Here is a 25,912-nt window from a genome sequence, read left to right as displayed (position 1 = left end):
TTCATCCTTGGAACATAAGAAGCATGGAAAAACTGGTGTAAGATTCCTCGTATGTTTGCAATAAAGTTGATCCAGATCCCTGAATGTTTGGTGACGCAGGAAGTTCGAAGATATTGATATTGTAATAAAGACACAAACTACAACAAATCATTATATATATAATCCTGTGAGATCCATAGCTTTAAAATAATATTGTACTTGCCATATATCTGATCATAAACAATCCAGAGACCCAGTTTCCATCTCAAACACGACCATAGGGTTCATGAAAATAACAGTCTCTTTTGGCTTTTTTTGTGAAAATGCAATTCTTAAATTCCAGAGGTGCCCTAAATCCTCCTGGGCCCCCTCGAGTTTTCCTAATATGACGCCGGGGAGCAAAGATAACTACATAAACACACACAAGAGTCTCACGTGTCGTGTTTACAGCTAAACCTTCTTCCTCCCGGTTTATGAGATAGAATTTCAATCCTTTTCCAAACTCGTAAACGGTGTAATGAGTTTCATTTGCTTCGGCTACGTCGGGGCCTGAACCTCCGAAGTGACCGCAGCAGTGTTCATAAAGATCACAGGGAATCCTCACACACACACACACACACAAACAGCTCACTTCTGTTGAGCACATGCCAGGTCTGACTGGTAACTCCTACATTTGGTGTGAATTTCCAGGCCATTCATTCAGGGGACGTCGCTTCTAAAGGAAATAGCCCAACATTTGTGGTTCCTCTTTCAAACACTCTCCATTAAAGGCTCTATCAAACAGCCCACACTGCATAAATCACTGCTTAAAGCGCCGCAGAGACACATGACAACAACATGATCTCCTGACTTTTACTTCCATACCCCCTCCATGGTGAACACATCAAAAAAACACAGCAACGGTTAAGAAATGTAATTTGTCAAAGGCATAAAAAGGGGGGGGGGGGGAGTGATTTATTGAAGTTCTCAAACAATGTGATTGTTTATTTTCATGCTAAACCAATACTGTCACGACAAATGTTTTACACATCTGCAGCAGATTTGAAGATTTTGATGGTATGAAAAGTGTCATAAAAATATATTTGGAACCAATTTGAGGAAATTCCTTTCACAGAAATAAAGAAAGGAGGCAGGGACATCTCCTGAAACATAACCAGTAATGGGTTTGAGTTACCAGAATTCACCCATTGTGTCTATTTTTGCTGTGGATTGAATGAATGAATGATTGTATGGAGCAATGCAACCATTGATTAATCAGAATCACAATCAGAAAAGGTTTTATTGCCATTTCAGTAAAAATTACTGTCGAGGAACTTGACGACCACTGATTTGAAATGTTTAAATTCTACCATATTGTTTGGCAGATCTTGTTGGATTATATGTCTCACCAAAGAAACAGTTGAATAAATATTACAGCTGTCTTATTGAATGCTGTACTTTGATGCTTGAGTGCTTTGGGTGATTTTTTTGATGACTTAATGGAGAAAAATGCCGATCAGTCGCAGACCTACCTGCAGGACAAACACGGCTCAGCTAGAGGACTGCTGATTGAGTGTTTCTGTTTCCTCTTGCAGAAATGTGAAGAATGCAAGACAGTGTATTTCCTGCAGCTGCTCAATGGGCCACTCCTGTAGGTGGAGTCCGCCACACCCAGGACCAAATGAAGGATCCTTTCTTTGTTAGGCAGGCCAGCTGAACCCCTCTGACCTCCACGTGAGAAAAGCGTTCAGATTTAATGCCCTAACTTTAGCCTGCATTTTCTGTTCAGGAAGCCTCACACCAAATATGGTCATAATTAGATTTGGATTGATCCATCTCCCTGTCTTTCTTACAGTGGAGGCCGCCCACCTTGAGTCTAGGGTCTGCTCGAGGTTTCTACCTGATAAAGGCAAGTTTTTTTCCTCACCATTGTGGCTAAATGTTTACTGGTAGTGGATTTTTGGATCTCTGTAGAATAAGAAATTGAAAAAACTAGTCCTGATTTAATACCATTGAAGTAAAATTGACTTAATTTACAAATTTTTATTGTAACATTCGCAGTATTTTTGTATCCATTTGAAACCTTGTTTTAATTTTAGTTTTGTTTTTTGGAATTATGACTGTAATTTTTGTCATTTTTATTGTTGACTTTATTTAATGTCTTGTATAAATAAACTTTATTACTATAAATATGAAATGACTGGTATGAGGCAGTGAAAGTATAACTGTTCCTCAGCAAATGTCCATATGCAGCAGTTCTACTGCCCAAATCAAAATAATTTGAAAAGTTCAATAGGATATTAGTCAAAAACAAATGTCAGTTTCACAAATTGAAACTGTCTGAAACGACCTACACAGTCGGCCAAGATGGACAACTGGACAGATGATTTAATTAGAATTAAGAATCATTTACACAAACAATCATTTATTTTAACAGGAAGTCTCACTGGATTTCTTTCTCAAGAGAGATCCGTGTACAAAAAATGAAAATAAACCGTTAACACATGGACAGACACACAGAAAATTCACAGACAGCATTGCTGCTCCCTCCTGTTCTTTTTTTTTTTTTCAGTTGACTTGAGAGTTAATCCACGTGGGATTTAAAGTTCAAACTGGTTTCCAGCTGGAGCCCAAAGCGGGGCTGCTTTTAACCGGTGACATTAGGGTGGCCTGACAGAAATAAATGATGGTCAACTTGGAGGAATAACTAAATCAACTATAAACAAGAACGCTGGCAAAACTCAGTGGAACTATATGTTCTGCATTGTGTCGTGGAATAGCTGAATCATTTTCCAGAATGCCTTGAGATAGTGTGTGTGGATGTGTTCTGGATGTTCCCCGCTGCTGCTTGTGGTGTAGTGGTTGGTTGTTTACAGATGTTTACTTTTAGAAAACTATTTCTGTTGAGTGTAAACTATTTGCACCAAGGGGTAACTCTGAGCATGTACAGTAAAGGAAAGCAAGACTGTATTATTTAAATACATTTTCACATGAATGGTTGGATACGTTTTTGATTATGTTAATTATTTCTTATATTGCAGACTGTAATGACTTCCTCACACTCCTAACACTGCTAGCTTAAGGTTAACAGACTCACTTGTCACACACACACACACATACAGGACGGTGTTATCACGCATAATTGGGTTTTTACCTTCTGTGCCAAATAGAATGGGAGTTCACATCTTTGATCTGCTTGAACTTCTCACTAAAAAGAGATGTTTGCAGACACTCCCTCGGCAAAGGCATTGCTATTATCTCCTTTTTCTGCTTGTCTGAGCCCCATTTTTCCAATTTCTACTTTTCCCCATCAGATTCCCAAGGTTTCCCATCTCTAGTTTTATAATCCTGTGTGGTGGAAATGGATTAAAACATGATGAGACCTGTTACTCCTTATAGAGATGTTCAAACATTTCCAGACTTCTATGAGAAAGCATCAGCTGGCGCTCGAGCAGCAGCCATGCTTGTTTACCGACCTTAAGCGACTTCATTTTTCTTCTCCAGTTATAGCAGAACCACTTATGAAAACTGCTTTTAAATGAAACCTTCTAAAAGTTTGTGTAATTATCTGTCTTTTTCAAAAAAAATAAAAAAAACAAGGAAAACAAACACTTTTTTTTTACTTTCCCTGCATACTTTGAATTTAAAATTCCAAACTCCAACCAGATGTTTTTACACAGATTTTTGCCCAGAGGTCAAAACCATGAAAACAACTTCCACAATGAGTAACTGGCTTTTTTTTTTTTCTCCTTTCCCCAGAACTGTTTATTCGTAAACTTTCCAAGTTTCTCAAGACTTGAAAAAACAATCCGTGTATTTTCGGCACATCCAGTTGTTACAAGTATAAAGATGCGTTTAGGAACGTGCGTTGTTTTGTTTTTTTCATCTGTCCTCAAGCGCTACAACCGTAGCAACAGCAGGGTGAATGCTTAACATTACAAATCTGTTTTTCCATTAGGTTCAAAATGTCTCCGACTGACAGGATGGAAATAAATGCATCCCATAATACCATAAACTCTAGGTGCACTGACAGTAAAACAAGTGTAATTTAGTTTTACATGCCCACACAGAACTCACCACAAACTCTCATTCACACAAACATGCACACCTTTTGCAAATAACTAAAGGATTAAAAACAGTGAACACAGTGACTACAGCCCCCCCACCCCCCGCATTAAACTGTTTTTCCCTGGAAACACTCAGCTAATGTTTTCCAAACCCTTCACTCAATATATTCTTCCTGCCTTCATCCCTCTCTCGTTCACTCCGTGCCTGGGGGCCGAAGGCGTCTGTTCCATATTGTCTTCATTACAGCCGCCGAGCATCGACCTGGGCTGGAAACATGGTGTGTGTGTGTGTGTGTGTGTGTGTGTGTGTGTGTGTGTGTGTGTGTGGAGGGGGAGGCTGAGGCTGCTGACTCCTAAACCACATTCTTTAAATTCCCTATAAAAGGAGAGAGAAAGAGAGAAAGAAAGAGAGAGGAAAAAAAAGAGGTCAAATTGATTGTGTTCAGTTGGATACAAAACGAGTTGAAATACACACCCATCAGACACCAGGAGAAACCAAAGATGGAAGAAAACACACACACACACACACACACACACACACACACACAACCGTTTGCGCCGATGAAAATGCAAAATAACATCTGGCGAGGTGAGACACGCCGCTCCCCGAAACGCAAGCATGCAAAACAGGACGCCATGTTGACACAGCAACATTCAAGCAACACGCTCCGTTGCTTCTAACAGGAAGTAACAAATACTTAGTTACTGCTGTTTAGAAGAGTATTCAGGTACCTGTTGATGACAGCAGGAGTACAACTAAAACTCCTGATTTGCAAATGATCTGGCAGAAAAGTCCTTTTTACTTTTACCTTGTTAGTACATTACAATACTTTTCCTCTTTCACTCGAGTAAAGATGTTGAGTCAAGACTTTTACTTTTTTTAAAAACACAAATACAGTATTTTCCGCACCATAAGGCTCACTGGACTATAAGGTGCACCCTCAATGAATGGCCTATTTTAACGCTTTTTTTCATATATAATGCACACTGGATTACAAACCGCACTGTCGGCTTTTGAGAAAATGAAAGGCTTTTAGATGCACCTTATAGTGCGGAAAATACTGTAATTCTATTTTGTACTTAACATGTAAAAACAAGGCAAGCCGGCTTTTGTTTGTCTGTTGTCATGATAAGTGTCCCTGTGCAAAATTAACATGTTGCACACACACACACACACACACACACACACACACACACACACACACAGTGTGGATGAGTAATTGCTCTGACGCAGCGAAGGAGGATGTCCTGTTTGTCGGCCATTGTGGAGCTGTCAGTGGAGTCCTGTCATGCTCCGTCTGCAGCGACAACAACAGCGGTTTTTATCGTGGCGCGCACTGCCGAGACTCTTTTGGTATTTCCATGTGTTTGTCCTCTGGATGCTGTGATTGTCTTTATGCTTTTATATCTCAGAGGAGGTGACTCTGCTACTTGGGTTCAAACTGATAGAACCCCCCCCCCCCTCCAAAAAAAAAAAAAACCCACGCTGCCTCCCATTTTTTTCAAACTCACAGACGACTCCCGAAAAAGGAAAAGGCTCGGTCATGAACAAGTGGGGATGGGCTGAGGTTCAGCACTTTATGAAACAAGACTGCATGAAGGATATTACAACACGGGCTCAACAGCACTTCATAAAAACAATGAGATGAACCAACTTCTTCCTGAACACTTTGGTTTCCTCACTATTTCATTGATCCTAAACTCAACAGTTCCGTCACAGTCTGATCCTCATCGTGTGACACCAGGACCAGGAAAACCAGGCTCTATAGAATCTGGATCACATTGGTAGCATCTACAATCTTCCTTCCGGATCTAGACCAGTGACTTTGGAAGATAAACGAGACGAGGACAGCTGCTGGGACACTCGACGCCGTCTCTAAAGGCTGCGTTTTACAGTCTAAATGTTTTCAGTCATTTACATTCCTGCTACTTTAAAAATGTAGCCGCAAGACGGCACAAGCCAGGGTCTTATTGTGCCGGTCCTAAGCCCAGATAAATACAGAGGGTTGTGTCAGGAAGGGCATCTGATGTAAAACTTTTGCCAAATCAAACACGCGAATCAAATCTATCACTTCTATACCGGATCGGTCCAGGCCCGGGTTAACAACGACCGCCATCGTTGCTGCTCACCTACAGGGTGCCGGTGGAAATTAGACTACTGTTGGTCGAAGAAGGAGAGGAGGAAAGTGTGTTCGTAGGAAGAGAAGAGGAACACCAAGAGTATAGGACTGAGAGTAGGGACGTTGAATGTTGGAACTATGACAGGAAAAGGTAGAGAGTTGGTTGACATGATGCAGAGGAGAAAGGTAGTCATACTGTGTGTCCAGGAGACCAGGTGGAAAGGTAGCAAGGCTAGAAGTTTAGGAGCAGCGTTCAAGTTGTTCTATCATGGTATAGATGGGAAGAGAAATGAAGGAGGGGTTTGTCCTGGAGGTAAAAAGAGTGTCAGGTAGAGTGATGTGTCTGAAGCTGGAAATCAAAGGTGTGATGTTCAGTGTTGTTAGTGGGCATGCTCCACAGGTAGGATGTGAGCTGGAGGTTGGACTCTGATGAAGTGATGCAGAGCATACTTAAACCAAAGAGGAGGTTTATGGATGAAAGAGGACATGAAGGTAGTTGGTGTGAGAGAAGAGGATGCAGGAGACAGGGTTAGATGGAGGCAACTGATTCGCTGTGGCGACCCCTGAAGGGAAAAGCCGAAAGGAGCAGAAGACATTCCTGCTACTATAAACTGTAAAGACTTTTCAACTATTTATCTGTAACTTCTGAATCTATTAGCATTTAGCTATCTGCTTTAGCTAGTTTGAGTCAAAAACACTTCACGGAATCAGGTTATTATAAAACTGGCACACAAATAACATACAGCAGATGTTTAAATACAGGCGGTCAAAGTTGTTAACTCAGCACAATACTTGCTAATTTTAGCATGGGACTTTGTATAGCTTGATAAAGCCATTGCACCAAGAAGTGACTCATTTTGGCCTTTGTCTTTATCCATGAACCAAATGAGGGGCTTAAAACTCAAATAGTTGTGGACAGTCTCTGGGGCAACACTCACAAACAATAACAAAATTCTAAACTGTCGTAAATGGAGAAAGTGGAAAAAAAAAATCACAATGTGTTCAACAGGAAAACAGCGTTGCAGAACAGCCACAAGTGGACCCTGACTGGAAGAATATAGAGTATATTTAATACCCTCATTTTGTTTTAGAAAAGTACAACTCTGGGTATTACAGTCTCTGCTAATGACAGAAAACCATTTTAATGTAGTTGTGGTTTTTCCTTAGACACCAGCTTACTTTTTAACATTTAAATCAAATTAGTCCAGAATCGATCAGTATATCTTTGGTCATTTGCCTTTTATTTCAGTTGTTTCTCTTCTTTTTTCTCTCATCATTATCTGATGGATTGGACTTGACCTCTTTCAATTCTGAAAATTGTCGAAGGGCCTTTGTAGTCTCAGATTTCATGAAGGAAACTAAAAATACATCAAACTCAAATTTCATCTATTTTATTGTTTTCCCCTCTTCCAACGATCATTCCTCTCTTTTTGAATAGGTGTTGCTAATCTGGTTGGATGAAAGCCTTTGGCAGATGTCCCTGTTTAAATAAGGAAAAAAAAAAGTCATAAAAAACATCAGATTGACGTTTCTTTCATCTGTTCCCCGCCATCATCTCTCCATCCTTTCTGCGTGAAATGTCATCACCTGTTTTCTGGTTTGAACATGTGACGTGTCGGTTAATATCTTTGTGTAAATATGCATTAGCCTAATCTGTGTGTGTGTGTGTGTGTGTGTGTGTGTGTGTGAGCGCAACACGACTAGTGTCTCATCAGCGCAGGGAAATATTAATGAGTGACAGGATGTAAAAGATGCTGCAATGTTTCCGTGCCGACGCCCACGCAGATAAGATTCAGTCGCGCAAACAGACGATGGGCGGTTTACACGCCGACGTCACACTGATGAAGCTGAACACACACCAGCGGCCTCCGGGGAAATCACACGACTGGAGCCTCGTAAACAGAGCAGTGAATACACGGACAGCTGCTGCTGCTTCTGACAGTCACCCCATAAAAAAATAAAAAAAATAAAAAAATCCCAGTTTAATTAATGCCTATGCTTAACAAGCCTCACTGTGTTTGAATGAGAGAGACACAAAAGGAGAGACTGAGTAATTCCCAAAATAAGAAACACCACAATAAACAAAAAGCACATTCATATTTCTACAGGCGAGTGCCTTTAAATGCTTCTAACAGAGTGTGTACAGCTTGTTTATAAGTAACACATATAAATAGAAAATATACCCAGAACACCCTGCGGCGATGATCAACGTCAATGTGGTTTTTGACATCTCTAAGAGAAATATTTTATTGTGTTAATGAATGATATGGTAGTAAAAAGCTTTTCTTTTTTTTTTATTACCATCATATCTAGGTCAGGTAAAATATCTCGACAGGTGACCTTTCATTAAATCACAAAACGAGTCAAAAAGTTTCACTTGAGCAATGTTTCCGCTTCAGCGTGAAAAGAAACGCTATTACAGTACTATGTTAGCAAAATCTAATTTTTTTGAAAATAATAAATGTAAGAAAAAAGCCTTGAATGCTAATGTTAACATGTTCATGTATCAGGAGAATAACCAGCTAAAGTAACAGAATACAGGGGCTGCTGTTGCCGTCTAAAAAACTCTGTCTCTGTCGAGACGGAGATGTCCTCCCTTAAAAAACAATAAATCTGTTTTCTTTAGTTGTGAACAACACCTCTCCATCCCCACCCTTATGGGAATAAGGCTATTTTCTACCGCGGTGGTGTAGCTGGAAGACTTTTTTTCTCCAGTTTTCACCCGTTTCCTGCTCCACAAACATGGTATTTTGCACATATTGTTCATTACACGTATGCATACATGAGTTTAGGATATTTAATAGAAATGAAAAGCAGAGGATTTGGGGCGGATTAGCATTTTGAGATTCAAATTGCTATGGGCCATTCATGCCAGCAGACAGCAGATGTGGACACAAAAAACACACAAACATACGTACATCCAAGCTCGCTGCCAAGTCTCTCAAGGAAACCAATGTTTATAGGCAGTACAGCGCTTCCAAACCAAAAAGAAACAGTTACCCACCCCGATGATGTCATGTGAATATGTTTGCCTGGAGGTGTGTGTCTATTATTGCCTGTGCTTCTTCTGTGTTTGTGTGCATGCACGCAGACTTGTAGGCTTTTCTTCAATCAGCAACACGGTGAGAAAGACGAGTAGATTTACTCCAGTATTTTTTAAAAATATAATAGGAGAGAGTTTTGGGTGTGTTTTTGGCTTAACAGATACATTGAAGTAAGTTAGAGAAGAAACAAAGAACAAGAAATGATAAACGATGAGAGGGAACCCATTTACAATTATGTTAATAGAACAACCTCTCCAGAAAAGTGTATCCAGATTACTTTTTTACACATTTTGATGAAAGGCTTGTAAATTTAGTGGATGTAAACTTAGAAGTTAAGATGCAAAATCAACTCTGACAGAGCAAAGCGGCAAAGAAAAAGACTGGATCCGAGAGGAGAGACAGATGGAGCGCACCAGCGAAACACATTTTGCCAGTTTCTCTCCATCTTTGGTTTGCCTGCATTTCATTTCTCCTTTTTTAGTCTCTCCATCCATCAGTTCATCCACTCCTTCCCTCTGTCGCCCTTAATAAAAGCCTTATGACTGGAAACCAGTGATACTTTCAACCCCTCCGGTTGTGATGATTTAATGCGAGCCAACAGACCAACTGAATTTGGGCAAATAAACTCCTGCTCCCATGATTTGATGTGACCTGGAGTTTTTCAGATTCAGAAAACTTAATGCTGTTTGGATAAATGACCGCTGCCAGTTCTGTTTACACGTATGACGTTGTCTTGGCTAATTGATACCATGTCCAGTGTCAGGCGGATAAAATTTGATAAGTAGGGTGTTTTCTGGAAAACAGTGGATGAAGAAGATATCCGATGGAGATGTAAAAACAGTCTTCAGTTCAAAGTAGGGTTCAGTTTTTAACATTTGTCAGGGAATATGCAAACTTTAACTTCTTCAAAGTTGGTTTACAGTAGAACTGCATAAACAGATTTTTAAAAATTAACGTTTTAAAATAAGTAAAATATTCTGGTCTATCCTTTTTTCCAATTTTGTGACCTTTCCCTTGTAGCACAAAGTGGAGGAAAGCCAACAAATGTCCAAAACAAAGTACTTCTGCTGCCTTAAAGATGATAAAGACTGTACTGAAAGTAAGAAAAAGACAACCAATGGACTGACTGAACTAAAAATAAATGATAAAAACAACTTGGAGTACACTTAGAGTGCATTCCATTTACTGTTCAGTTGAATGATCTGCAGTTTTACTCATGTTTTACACAGTAGCTTAGCATCTATGGAATTGGGTTGTACATTTACGATTATTGAATTCAGACTCAGAAAAACTTGTTTATACAAAAAATAAAATGAGGGAAAATTGTAAAAGTATGCCCAGCTTATTCCTGACCTCAGTTCCTCAGAATAATTCGCATGGAGCTCAACTTTTTTGCTTTCGTGTCACTGCTGTGGAGCTGTCAGCACCGAGACCAAAGGCCCCACACCAGGATAAACCACACAACTTCACACAGAGACATGTTAACGTGCAGACGTACAAAAAACATGGACACATGGAAGGAAAATAATGCTATACGTATTGGAACTGACCCAAAAAGAAGGCAGACACTCTTACAGATAAAAGTATGTGAAGCCTCAGAGGGAAAAAAGAAAGAACAAATAAACTTTCATCCCCACGAAAAGATCCATGCAGAGAAAGAGGGAATGGGTGAGGATTCACACACCTGTTCACCCTCCACACACTCACCCACACACAGCACCTGGCCTTCCACACACACACACACACACACCTTTGATGGTGCTGATGACCTGGTCCAGGTGTTTGGTGTCGTTGCGGTCTGGCCGACAGCTTGGGCATATCTCCAGCGAGTAGTCTGGGCCGTACTCTGTAAAAAACTGAAACAAAATCACAACAACGATTATGAAAACTTTCCAGATTTATGGGTTTTATAATGACGTTTGTGTTGCCGGTCTCTGATCCAGTCATCTATCACTTTTGCACACCGTCGCTGCAGCTGTGCTCTAAAGTCCACTTTTCCCTCTTGTCTGTTTTTTTTTATTTTTTTTTATGAGGATACAGCTGCTTTCCTGGAAAAATTCAGGCTCTGTTTGGATTTTGCAGAGTTGGATTGTGAAGCTGAAAGGTGATGAGTATTTATATATCCTTTCAGACATCATTGTTTAAAAAATGAAACAAATTTAAAACAATGAAGATTCAAATATTGAGTTACGCACCGCTGCTCAGCCAACTAACATCTCATCACTTTCTAGTTGACACTGAAGACTGTGGATTATATACATTATGGTATTTAAAGTAGCAGTGCTACCAACGTTGACAGATAAAGTAATTTACGATAATGTTTTCTCAACTTCTTGACTGGAATAGCTCAATGTGAAAACAGGTCTGGAGTATTGCTAGTAGCTCCGCTAAATGTGGATGTTCGAAATGACAAAGCTATCGTGCTTAGAAGATGTGATTTTAACTTAGTTCTTCATGTTTGTTTAGTGCAAGTATGAATTGTATGTCAATTGTACAAAACAAGCTATAAGATTGTTTATTTGATGGGAGCACAAATTTCAATACAAATTGTGTGAGGGAAACATAATTGATTTTATTTCCATGTGTTGATATCCATTTCAATGAAAAGCCACCTCAAAGAGAAGTCAGAGGTCAACAGGAAGCATCTTGACGACACCATTGCTATCTGTGCTAAATAGCCTCCCAATCACTCCATGAATTGCTGAGATGTTTCTGTCAAGAACAAAATGTTTCTTTTTTTTCCCAAGTTAATGTGTTTTCTAGATATTACTAAACTATTGGTGCTCATGGATACCATGAGCACCAATAGCAGCTGGCATTCACGTGGTGAATGCCAGCTGCTATGGAAAGTAAACTGCAGACAAAGAAAATCCTCTGCCCTTACTTTAGGTGAACTAACACTGAGGCACAAATTAATTTAAATGCCTTTATTGCTTTTGGTACATCGAAGTAAAAACCTCCCACAAAGCGAGATTTGATCTACGATGGATGTTTAAGACTGGATTCAAAAGGGGGAGTAAACCAGCGTGGATTGATTCCTTTTATTAATGGCTAAGCACCATCATATAATAAATATACAACAACCAAATAGGTCTAAAGGCTATTTCTCCATGAGGGCTTGGGCTGAAGAAATACTTAAGTTTAAAATTTACTGATCGCCCTTGTGACAGACAAACCCCTCCACAGTCTCGATGCCTCCACTTTCAAAGGCTGTCATTACTGTTAAATGTAAGAGGCGGTCTAGTCTGGTTCATGTACAGAGAGAAAATCTAACAGAACACAGAAAAGACACCACAAATCAAAGTCAAACTTCCCCCAGACAGCCCAGGCCTCAACATCATCAACAAAAGAAAAACCAAAAAACCCAGCTTGGACAATTTCAAGACAACTACCAATGGGCTCTGAGTCGGACAAATTCTGTGAAACAAAATCTGCCAATGTCGAGAAAAAAAAGAAAAGCAGGTGGAAATCCAGAGGTGGGTTCAACCAGGAGTTAAATCCAGAGCACGTCAGTTGAACAAACATATTTCCAGGGAATTTTTCAGGCTGTGACTCGATGCCATGAGAGCAAAACAAACTCGGAGGCCAGGATCTGACCACAAGTGCGTCAGTCCACTCCCAGAGTCTGTTGTGAAAGCCTTGGACTCTGAGGACTCAGCAGAACACCCGTCTGAAACAAAGGACTTGTATTCCTCTGTCTCTCTTCTGTAAAGTGATGCTCAGGGTTTGTTTGAAAAAGTCATTTCAGAAACTACATTTAAGGAAAGTTTGATCTGGACCTTGAAAAGAGTAGTTGAGCAAAATATTTCCGCTAACTTTTCCTGAGATTCATCTCACAGTCTTCCTCATTTCTTTTGGTATATCAGTTGTTTGATTAGAATAAAAGCATCACAGCCATAACTACTACCAATTCTAAAGTAATCCATTGATTACTTCCTCAACACCTCCTGATAAAATGTCATTCCATTTTTTTTGGCGCTCTACCAATCGCTTAAATGTCTAATGGTCGATCTTCTTCTTCCAACAATATTCCCCAAAATGTTCGACTAACCCTTTAAGTTGGCGAGGTGATTCCGCAAACATCCCGTAACGATTTCCGCGATAATACCTCGACCGCTTTTAAGACGGGAATATCTTGTTTTGGACTGAATCTCTTGAGTGGATTAGAGGGATGTCATTAGAGAAAACTTCTGACGCTCTGTTGGCAACACAGACGCAGCTGAGCCAACATTTGGTATACTTTGGTGGACTTGAAAGACAAAGACTACTTTGTCTTTTTAATAATCCTCTGTCTGAGGGTCATGCGTGTATTAGTGTGGGTGAGTCAGATGAATAAAATGCAGGCTAGTGATGTGTCGCTTAAAGGTCTGCAGAGACTTACTTGAGGTAAGGAAGGTAAGGCCCCGTCTTTATGAGTGTTTGTGTGTGGGTGTCTGGTTCCAATTAACCCCGACAAGATTCTGTGTCTTACCTCCGGTGTCAACAAAGCTCAATATGTGAGTGCTTACTAAACACACATATACACGCACCACCACAGTGTATTCCCATGAACCCAGTGCTCTATCTCCTGCTGTCCGGCAACATGCACACAAACACACAAGAGTCGCACACACTGTCTCCTGCAGCCTGGTTGTTTGACTTGGACGAGCACAGGGAGAAATGGAGGAGAGAGGCGAGGACGGTCCAAAGAGAAATTTTAAGACTATTTCTATAATGTTTCATATTATAGAAATAGTTATTTTTTCAGTTGAATGAGCAAAAATAATGTGATTTGAGGGTAAGACGGATAAAAAAATTTCTGTAGTGAAGGAAATTTACATCATCTGGACAAGGTCAGGGCAGAAAATACCATCTGACTGGCTCCAGTGTCTCTAGACTAGACGCACAGGGAGATAAATAGTCAAGGGTATCTAGCTATTTACCCTGGGTCTCAACATGTACCCTCTACCCATCAGTCACTGTTAGCATGAGATTGTTTGTATGGAAAACACAGGCCCTGACACAGGGAACCCTGAGTGAGTTGGTATAAATATAAATATCTTTACCCTCATTCCACCCTTGTAAACACAGACATCCACAAGGCAAAGTCCCATCGTGAACAGACTAAAGGAAAGAACTTCATATCCCTGAGGTCATCCACTATGCAATTGCTAATGGTAACTAGCCTCATGCCAGTAATTCTCCCTAGGTACACCTGACACATGTCAGTTCAGTTGATTTGCATGAATCAGTTTAAACTTATCGCAGTAGTCGGAGTGTATTGTGTTCGTTTTGTGTGTGCAAGATTATGACAGTTCTAAGACAGAGCATGCATGTGCGTGTCTGTGTGTGTGTGTGAGTATTTGCATTGGTGGACAGCTGTATCAGTGTGTGTGTAAGAGGGTGTTTGTTTCCACAGCTATCAAGCAGGACCTCCAGCTATGAAGGATGTTGAGCTGCACAGCGGAGGGGAAAACGTCTCGGGGAAAACAAATGGAAATGGCCCAACGTTGCAATTACAGTCGCGTACTGCACATACGGCTCCCCTCTCCACTGCTGCTGGACTCTCTCCCACCCATCATACCTTTTCAAAAGTTAGTCTGTTTTACATGCATCTGTCAGTTCTCCTTTTAAGGTATGGGAGCATTTGAAAGCTAAAAGGGAATCTGGGGTATCAGATGAACGGTTGTTCTGCCTCTAACCCTTTATTAGGTTTCTGTTTAAACTTGTACAGATGTCACTTTCATTATCTGTGGCCTTATATTTCAATCAGAGAAGACAAGTAAATGATCATGTTTGTTCAAAGAAGATATATAACTTCAATCAGTGTTTTGCTCAGAATGTTTTTCTTGATTTATAAACCAACTTCACCGTTAAATCTGTGAATGTTTAACCTTGGCCAGTTAATATGTGAATATGGCTGATTGTATTAATATGGGTTTATGAGTAAGCTATGCCCACATGGTTTGTCCATCTAGAACCCCCCCGCCCCTGGCCCCCCCAAAAAAGATAAAATTTTAACCCGATATATACAGTATCGGACAATGAACAGACAGAAATTCATCTGTGTTTTCATCTGCCACCGTTTTCTTCTCTTCGTTGGAAACTTCACGATCTTTAGGTTCAGGTTTATGATTTATTGAATGGATGTTATATTAAGCTTTAACCAATAAACCACATTTACACTTCAGTCAAGCACATAAACTTATTTTTTCCCCACCTCCACTGAGGTTCTAGTTAGGTGTAAATTAAAAAGAAGGGAGGAAATGAGTTTGTGGAAAACCAAAAAAAAAAAGGTTTGGCTACTATGAATACCGAACCGCTGGCTGTTGGGCAACAGAGACAGCTCTTCGAGGATGAAAAACCTGTCCATGAACTTGAAACTGGTTGAAAAAACAACTGCAGCAAAGACACGACTCCCTGAAAGGAAACCAGATAGGAAACCAGATCTTTCAGCTCATTGTGGGTTCATCCCTACATCCACCGTCTCAACCACGGCTCAGAAAATCTGATCAACAAGGATTGATAAGGAAGTTATGGAGGCAGAATAATCAGTTTCTTCACAGCGCATTTTCTTATATCAGTTCATAAACAGACAAATTCCCCTCTGGAACACACACATACACACACACACACACACAGACACACACATTAAACTCAAATGATGCTTCCGGTGATTGAGCCAGCGACTCTGAGAGCCGACACATCCCCAACGGCAACGTGGAGCAGGAAGCGGCTGCAGACAGGAAAAGAGGAAGTAGGAAGTAAAGAGGCGGGACGCTTCCCCGCTGCCAATCTGGGCCCAGAGACGTCCTCCCTTCCTGTGTGGCTCTCAGACAGACACACATTTGTATTTACTGGTATTGCTCTCGCTGGAGACACGGGTGAGTTGAAGTCAGACCACGGGACAAATGCCAATTCAATTAGTCTATTTGTGTGTTCTACCAGCTTTTTGTGCCACAACATACACCCCCCCCCAATCACTTTGTTTCCACCATTCCAGTAGTGGAAAATATGAAAAGCATGTTGTTTGCATAGCCTTGTGTTCCAGACGGACTGCCAGGCCAACCATGAGACAAAAGCACAGAAGACGGTGATGAGAGATCCTTAAAATACTGTAATCCAAAACAGATTTCAATTTATTTAAAATCTGGAAAAACAAGAGTTGCCTTGCTGGCTTGGGTTGTCAGCTCTAAGGTAAAATTTGAATGGCAGTAACACACTAAAATAAACAAAAATGAACACATTAGCAGTGACAATTTTGAGACTTATCTGAGATATGAGTCATCTACTGCTTCCAGGTCTCGGCTGTCCAGAGGCTTCTTTAAATATTAATGAGTGTTTTATACACATTTCAGTACTTCAGTTTATTTTTGGGTTAAAACATCACAAAAAGTCTCTTGGGCTGAGATTACTAAATTAATCTAGCAGAGATTAACAGCTCTTTATCGCCTGTGAAATCAGAGTCCTGGTCATTCAGGTGCCAGACTCCGACAAACAGGGTGTTGGTACACAATGTGACAAAGGATGTCAGCTGGATTCACACCAGGAACGTTTTTAGTACACGGTGCGCACACGTCGGCCCGCTGAGGCCGCTAAGGAGCCACAGGAAGTTTGGATCTGTTTTTTATTTTTTTATTGAAGCGGTGCGGCTGGGAGGAACTAAGCTGCTGGGAAAAAGGGAATAAGAGGAGTGGAGGTGCTTGAGAGAGACGGAATTTCTAAGGAAAATTGAACAAACACACCTAACTTCTCTACCTCATTAAGTTCTCAACTGGTCAGAAACGTTATGATCACTAATAATACTGGTAAGAATATGAAGCTAAGCTAACACACGATAAACCTACATTTGGTAACTCCATATTTATTCCCATCCTTGTGCTGCTGCAACACCTGACCTTAAATTTAAATTTACATAAATTTTCACATGATGGCATTGGATAAATAAAATTAATAAATTGTCCACATGAGCAACTGATATTTTTAAAAATATTTTAAGCAATTCATTGTTTCTACAAGCCAGCTTTAAGTTCTTTGTGCTACCTGCCCGAATGACAGCATCAGATGCTAAAAGTCTATACTCTTATTGAACCAACGGTGATTTAGGAGCAACTCGCCATCTCCATGGACGCCCAATCAGTAACACCAACTAACCTTTGACCTCTGGTTATTCTTAGCAAACAAAGATTCACACGCAGGTCGACTCCACTGCAATCACACACAATGGGGGGATCGGAATCAGGTAAACGTTCACAGACAATACGAGTCAGAGGGGAGGGTTAATGACTTTCAGGCAGGTTCCAACTACAGAAGGAACTGTGACTCAAGTTTTTGTAACATATTGCTGTATCACATGAGACAGGAGCAGGGCCATTGTGTGGGTTATCTGCAGTGTAATATTTTGTCTGGTAATCAGCGAATATTACAGCACTATTGTTGACGAGACCGGCCAGCTCTGACTGATGTTTATGTTTTTTAGACTACTATTTTTAAGCATGTGTTCCAGGGTTTGTCCGAGTCCAAGTTAAACACGCAAGAGAAAAATATCGAAAGCCGATTTCATTTCAAAAACAGTTTTCTTTGGATTGTCTTCCCTGAGATTAGAGCAGTTAAAACAAACGGAACTGCTTCATTTGGCTCTGTTAGGATGCTTAATCTCTAATTCCAGATACAAGGACTTTTGTCAATTAATTCTTTTGTGAAAGAGGAAAACATTTTGCGCCGCTTCCGACCGGACAGTTTCACTTTTGAGTGACTCGTTTACGCCACACTGAAGGCGATTCATCACACAGTGCAATACAAAAAAAGGTATAAAACTAGATGGTCCATTATCTGACTGTAATGAATGTGGTTTTGTCTACAGTAGTGCAGAACGCTGGACACACACACACACACACACACACACACGGACACACTGATGCACACACAAAAGGGTACAAAGGTAGTTTTTGTTCCCCATGTCGCTGGAACTACAGCTTTGCTTGGTCATCATGGATAAATGCCCCTCTTATCGAGCACAACGGGCACAGACAGAGCCAACAACCCGCACACACGCACACGCACACACACACACACACACACACACACACACACACACACACACACACACACACGAAGTTGTGTTATCTGATTTTAGTAGAAATCACCCTTCAAAGATCTTTATTATCTTTAAAATATAAAAAAAGAAACTGATTGGGGGTTTGTTTCTTACATTTTTCATTTGAGGGTGTGTCTCCGTGTTTGTGTGTGTGTGTGTCTCCATGTGTGTGTGTGTGTGTGTGTTCTCTCGTCTTCATCATCTGCGGCAGCTGCCCGCACTGATAGTTGCTCTGTTTGCAGTGAGAGCCTCTTAATGAGGTCAAAGGCCACGTAGGACCATTGGACACTGACGAGGTGAAACAAGAGGTGCCTTTATCATGGCCACACACACACAGACACACACATACACACGCACACACACATTGACACACACACACACATGCACACACACACACACCTATTCATTACATTTGACCAAGACAAGATTGAAAAATAAGACGTTGGAGAAAGAAACTCTCTGTACGTGTGTGTGTTTGCGTGTGTGTGTGTGTGTGTGTGTACAGACAGGCAAGAAAGACATGGGCCCACTGGTTTCTATTTAGAGAGCGGATGACACGATTTGATTTACCAGTTAGCGTAATGAGGAAATAAGCGTAAGTGGACACACATCTTTTCTTGAACAAATCAAATCACCGGAACATTTTGCTTCCTTGTTAAAGATAATTCCAATAAGTGTTTTCACTCAGATCTCAATGGGCACATTCGTTCGCAAATAAACACATTCGTAACTAAATGTAAATAAATGTAATGTAACATACATGTAAAATCAACGAAATTACTATTATTTTTAGACACTCAGACCTTTTCTGCTCTCGCGGGCCACAGTTGGCCCCCGGGCCTTGAGTTTGACACGTTTGGTGTAAAAAAAAACAATTGAGTTTGGTGTATTTTAAGTTTTCTGTCAATATTGCAAGTGTCAGAAAAAAAAAAAAAAAGGGCTCCACCGGAATCAAAGATCCCACCCATCAGTGTTGAAAGACGCTACTCCCATCACCCCCCCCCCAGGTTAAATAAGTAATAACTACAGTATTTTCTGCACTATAAGGTGCACCTTTAATGAATTGTTTATTTTATAATTTATTTCATATATTAGGCGCATTGGATTATAAGGCGCACTGTAGGTTTATGAGACAATTATAGGCTTTTAGTGCAAAAAATACTGTGGTGGCGCCAAAATGATGACAAATGGTTTCATATGTGACGCACGTATTGTATGAAAAATCACTGAAATGAGATCTCTGGTTCGAATCTTTCACATGAGGACTATAAAAGTCCACCTTCATGCTAAAAGAGAGGCGCCTGTGTTAGCGGACACACACTGAGAGGAATTGTCCTCGCCACAGACTCCTCCCCACGCACACGTGATCAGAGTCACCTGAAGACAAACCCCTGTATTGAGACGGGCGGCCATCTTTGATTAGATGGAGTGACTCAGCAGACAGTGAACACAAGGGGGGTGTGTTTGTGGGTTTTTTTTTTAATGTGTGTGTGTGTGTGTATGTGTGTGTTGGCCTCCCATTTTGTGTGACAATACAATGAATGAGTGCATTTGTGTTGATGAGGGAATATGTGAATATAAAAGTTGCTATAAAAGAGAGACACAGTTTGTGTGTGTGTGTGTGTGTGTGTGTGTGTGTGTGTGTGTGTGTGTGTGTGTGTGTGTGTGTGTGTTCTCCTACCTCGTGATCGGGGATCTCAGAGGAAAGAGTCTTTCCCAGCACTGCAGCCGTCAGGAAGGTCCAACAACGAGCCGTATTGGCCAGGTTGTAACCCCCTGAAGAGAAGGATGGAGACGCGAACGTAAAGAGACAGATGGAGGGGATGGATTCTGTTAAACTGTGTGTGTATGTATATATACACACATATATACACATATATATATAATATAAATATATACTGTATACATATACAGTATATTAGTGCGCCCTCACGCATTCGCGCATCAAAGCTCGCAACTTCACCTCATCACGGATTGTTCGTAGGCAGTCACGTGATGCTGTACGCGCATTCTATTGGCTGACGGCAACCGGAGGTGTGCTAGCTTCCGTGAGTCTCGGACTTACATGAGACACTAAAGTGCCTTAAAAAGTCGATAAGAGTGTGGGAAAAGGTAATACAGATAGAAGTCAGCTAAATATCGGTATGGGGAGGGTTCATAAACATTTAAATTACCATAAATAATAAAATAAATAGTTTGTCGCTCCATCGCGGAATTCATTTATCTTGTGTGGTTCCTGGAATGCATTAACCGCAAAGAACGAGGACGCACTGTATATATGCATATATATATATATATATATATATATATATATATATATGGTTTGAATATATACAGTATATGATAAAACTTCAACAATATATATTACAGTTGCTGTAGTATGTGTATTAGACAGTACACCGTATGTAGTGCAGATGACTGGAACAATAGCACTGGTGACCAACTGGTTTATCGTAGGGTCATGTGACCGGGCAAGAGTTACTTTAAAAGTCGATTCAGTATCAAAGTTTTCCTGCAGCGATTTTCTTTTTTAGGCACAGAGAAAGAATGGCGGACAAAGAAGAGGATGGACTTGAGAAGGAGAAGAACCGAGAAAGAGGAGCATATAACAGAGAAAGTATGTAGGACACAGAGAAAGAAGAGAGGTGGGATTGTAGTTAAGTAAAATGGCTTCATTGTGTTGTATAAGTAGAAGCTGGCCAATAGCTGAGGGGTCTGGAACATAGGCCAGTGTGTGTGTGTGTGTGTGTGTGTGTGTCTGCAAAGTGAGTGAATAACCGACATTCAAAGCAAATACGGACAAGACACTTGATTCATTATCTACCTTTCTCATGCACACATTCTCTCCCCGACGCGCACACATGACTCACACGTGTGCACAAACGCTGGAAGGATGTCTACACAACACAGGTCAGAAAAAACAAACACAAGCAAACGCCATACCTCCACCCAGCAGCAGCGTGGGTAACTGCCACCCCAAGACATACTGCAGGCACTTGCCCACCCCTACTGGAGTCATGTTGAAGGAGCACATGGGGTCGCCAGCCATGGTGTCGGCACCCAGTTGCATCACCATCGCCTCCGGGTTGAACTGTGCACGCACTTCCTGCATCACACTGTTCGAGCAACACAGCCAAAAAACTTATTGTTACTCACCAATGGGGCAAATTGAGTCGACCACAGCCCACTGAGTATTAGAGTGAGAATTATTCAAACAAGAGTCAAAAAATAAATCAATTATAATATCTGCAGTTGCAGCACTGACCACTAGGTGGTGGCTCCAAGAAAATCATGAGGTCTGGGAAAACCCTACTTTCCTGTGGCGGTGAATTAGAGTAGAGTAGAGTAGAATTAGGGTCAATTCGTGAAAAATATATTATACAATTATAAGTTTATCAGAGCTGAAAGAGGAGAGAGTGAATTTCTTAGAATTTTTATTCCAAGAATTTCTTCGATTTGAGTAATTAAATAAGAATAAAGAGCAGTAAAAGAAAAACTGCTCATCTCGTTTCCGGCATCCAAGGGATGATGTCAAATTAGTCAAATTACACTTTGCAATCAGATTTGGCGATAAGGAAATACTCTTGATATGTGTTAATTTGCTGATCCTTTGCTGATGCTGATTTATTGATTTTATTTACCACTTAGAATATCACAATGTATTGGACATTCAAGATGTCTTGGACATTTTTCTGAGTGATCAGAGCAGGAAAAAAATCTCTTAGCTAGATAAGCATCAGATTTCCCATTGGAAGGAATTGCCTGCTGAACTGTCATTGATGAAACTCAAATCTATGGGATAGAGATGTCCCAGAAAGTGAGGGAAAATAGATCTTTTTGCCTCTGGGTACCACAAGGATCTCAGAGCTGCCTCTCTCTCTCTCTGTTTGTGTGTGTGTGTGTGTGTGTGTGTGTGTGTGTGTGTGTGTGTGTGTGTGTGTGTGTGTGTGTGTGTGTGTGTGTGTGTGTACCTGGTAAATATCTGGTAGTATCTGTCGTCCTTGATGCCATCCTCCAGTGGGACGTTCACAGCGTACCAACGGCCTTTACCCAGCCCCGTGTCGGACAGGTCACCCGTACCTGAACATGCAAACTCTTCACAACCAACATCTCACAAAAGAAATGACCAAAATAAAACACACTGCATTTTTTAAAGACATGAAAGGATCAAACCTGGGAAAAATCCAGGAGAGAATTTGTGCAGAGAGACGGTCATGACTTTGGATGTGAAGCTGAAGGCGTCTTCCACTCCTGCAGTGAGGAGAATAAAAACCTTTTGAACTCAATTTCATTCTGATCATTAATATGGCAAACATATCTGCGTGTGTGTGTGTGTGTGTGTGTGTGTACCATCTCCATGATGCAGGTCAACATCCACATATAGGACTCTCTCATATTTCTCCCTCAGCCTGAGGATTCCCAGCACAGCATCGTTCACATAGCAGAACCCTGACGCCTCATCCCTGTAAGGGGGGGGGGGGTTAATACTGTCACGTCTGAAAACATGACCTATACCTAGAGCGCCCCCCTTAGGCCAATCAGCAGAAGTAAAGCTTCATTGAAGTCTGTGCCTTTTAGTGTTAGGGTTTACAATATTTATGCTCCAGATCTTGATTTATTTTCTACATTCTGACATAATTAATAACAGAAACTGATATTCTCATCCTCTGAGGTCATGTCTACTTCTAAAGTACTCTGAAGCCTCAGCAGGACTCACTTTTTGGCATGGTGCCATCCTCCTGCCCAGTTGATGGCCACGTCACACTTTTGGTCCAGCAGACACTGGGCTGCAGTCAATGTAGCGCCCCCTACTGCTGCAGCATAGTGAAATATCCCCTCCACCACCGGGCAGTCATAACCTGGAGCGGGACAAAAAAAAAAATCAAAGGCAAAAATAATGACCACAATCTATTTAAAATAATAACATTTATAGAGTTCATACTCAATTCAAGATGGTAAAAGTAACTGGAATTTATTATTCCAACACTTGAATTGCAGGAATGTAAACTGTGACACAGAAAACCCCAGCAGTCTTAGTGGAAAATATTTATTCCGTCTTGATTTTTGTCTGTGATTTAAAACTTATTCAAGAGGTTAAAGAAGCCTGAAAGGCTGTCAAGATAAATAATCAGGATATAGAAGAGAGAACTGGAAGGAGGGAAGGGAAAGAGGGAGGAATGAGGGATGAGAGAGACTGAAAAGAGGGAGGTGAACAATGATGGAAAATAAAGTGATGTGCAAAACGAATTGCAGACGCTGCACAATGAGACAAAGGTCGTATTCCAGGAAAAGGTGGCGCAGAGACTGAAGGATGAAACGGAAAGAGGTGCACGGAACACAAAAGAAGGAAGTGACGAAAGGTGTTGAGGGCATAAAGAGGAGCAGAGATGGATGAGGGCGAATGAGAGAAGAGTGACAGAAAAGGAGAGTTAGCAACACGGTGAACTTTTGGAGTCGACTAAAGTTAGAAAAGTAAACCCTGAAGGAGAGCAGATTCTGAACCGCCTCGTCCAAGAACAACAAACCACAATGGGATCTTTTTGACAGCTGACCACCCGGTCCAGGAGCGATGGAAGTAATCTTATCTCCAATCAAATTATACAAACAATATGAGCACATAAAGATTCTATTTAAAATCACGACATTGAGACAGAAAAGCAAACTTTTGGAAACTTGTACAATCGCCTCGTCTGCTGCAGACAAAGTGTTCAGAACGACAAAGAAGTTTGTCTACTTCACATTCCAGCCTGAGCCATCGATATCACATATGATTTAAAGTACCAGTCTGGGAACCTGGAGGTTCTGTGAGCTCATGTTTCATTTGTTCTGGCAGATAAATCTGGCCACCCACCTGCTCTGTCAGCTCTCCCTCAGTCCTGAGCCAATCGTAGCCATTTATCTCATAAAACATAAAGTCTAGGCTTCGATACAGAGCTCTGCGAGCCAATGGGTGTTGAGCAGGAAGTTTTAGGTTGCAGCATAGAAAGAGGACAAGCAGTTATATAGATTTGAAATTCTTTCATGTTAGCAGGACACAAACATCTGTGACCTGGTGCCTTACCTTTAGTTTCTCTATAGTATTCTGGTATACTGTATGCTTTTCAATGACCCCTTCCCAAACATACATAATCTGCTCAGTTGCAAACCGATCGATGTCACCACTGACAATCATCTTGGCTGATTTTGTCTCCTCTCACCCAGGCCGTAGTCGACTGACTGGGGGTCATCGTTGTCTCCGTCCTGGCTGATCTTATGAAGATGCTCCAGGTAAGAGTCTGTGTGGAACTTGGCCATCTCCTCTATGGTGGCCAGTTGAGGTTTAATGGTGCTGGAAAAATCAGGAGGGGCATTTTTTTTAATTTTTTTAAATATTATACTGATATTATGACACTGGCTGCTTGCACAAAGCAAAACTGTATTCTGTCAGCTATCACACAACATGATAATAACAATAAAAACTATAACAATAATGATGATAATTAGGAGTTAATTTTCTGTGAATGTGGTCCAGGTTTCTATTTTGCTTTTGAAGCTTTTCATCATTGATTTCTATGTATTTTTCTCTACATGTTGTCTTTGTTCCGAGTTAGAAAACTGACATTAGCTGTTGTACCACTCACCTCATGTGTTCAAGAAGTCCGTAGGCTTCTATCAGGGAGTGGACCATACTCGCCTGGAGATGAAAAAGGTTTTAGGATCGCGACTCATTGAAAGAGCTAACTAGATGAAGGGAACCAATGGGGAGGAAGCGGTCGGCTGCTATTAGCTTTACCATCCAGTCAACTCACCCGGTTCGGCACTTTGGATAAAGAATCGCAAGTCTCAACGTACTCAGGGCTGTAGACATACGCCACTCTCCGTTTACTGCAGCTGTCATCGTCGCTGTCTCGTCCGTAACTCATTTAATAAAACAGAAACAACTTGACTAAGAAGGGAGCTAAAACAAATTCATGGAAAAGCAAGCGGAACAGTCCTCTGAAGTCTGGTGTTACACCGTCAACATTCCCCACCCCCACCCCCCGAGGAAGCCCGTTCACCGCCAGACGTTACAGCTGCATTAGCCGGAAAACAAGGATCATGAAAAATATTTACGAGATATAACTGTTTTATTTTATTTAAAACAGTATTTTAGGCAATGTGGGTGATGGAGATAAAAAATATATTCTGCTGGGAAAGGTTCCGTACGCGGACGTTTGTTTACGGTGTAACATACAATGAGCGATGCATTCTGGGATTGCTTGTAGTTTGCTTTGCCGTTTAAAAAAAAAAAACTTTCTTAAAGACTCACTGAATTGTACTGAAGTCTAGTCAACTATTTTATTGGTATTTCTTAAAATTTTCCGTCGATTCTACTGAATGTCACCATAAAAATGAAACTGAAATACAAGAACAGGGACACCTGGTGGAAAAATTAAACTGAATCGGCCACCAGGGAGTTAGCCTGGAACCTCTCATTCTTCGGTCCTCATGTCTGCAATTTTCATTAAAATAAATCAGAAAGGTAAATCAGAAATTCTTTTTAATACACTCCTTTTTTTTAAGTGCTTCAATCCAGTAGTGCCTTTCTGCAGGAATAACATCAACAGGATGTTTCTGGAGTCATCTTCCGCGCCCTAAAACTCTTTCACACATGGTCATCACATCGGG

General features: G+C 40.9%; 1 protein-coding gene across 1 annotated transcript; it reads right to left on the bottom strand.

Annotated features, from left to right (window-relative positions):
* Positions 1–2,398: 2,398 nt before the first annotated feature.
* On the bottom strand, positions 2,399–25,245 carry hdac8 (histone deacetylase 8). Its single transcript, XM_068308093.1, has 11 exons — positions 25,054–25,245; positions 24,886–24,938; positions 24,463–24,593; positions 22,983–23,124; positions 22,616–22,728; positions 22,439–22,516; positions 22,237–22,345; positions 21,209–21,381; positions 19,947–20,041; positions 10,940–11,045; positions 2,399–4,401 (listed from the first exon to the last, which is right to left on the bottom strand). Exons 1-11 carry the CDS (start codon positions 25,165–25,167, stop codon positions 4,379–4,381), a joined length of 1,137 nt encoding a protein of 378 aa, XP_068164194.1. The 5' UTR covers positions 25,168–25,245; the 3' UTR covers positions 2,399–4,378.
* Positions 25,246–25,912: the final 667 nt, after the last annotated feature.

The sequence above is a fragment of the Antennarius striatus genome, chromosome 23 (assembly GCF_040054535.1).
Source record: "Antennarius striatus isolate MH-2024 chromosome 23, ASM4005453v1, whole genome shotgun sequence".
NCBI lineage: Eukaryota > Metazoa > Chordata > Actinopteri > Lophiiformes > Antennariidae > Antennarius > Antennarius striatus.
Note: the sequence above shows the minus strand (reverse complement) of the source record. Positions and strands in the feature narration are given on the sequence as shown.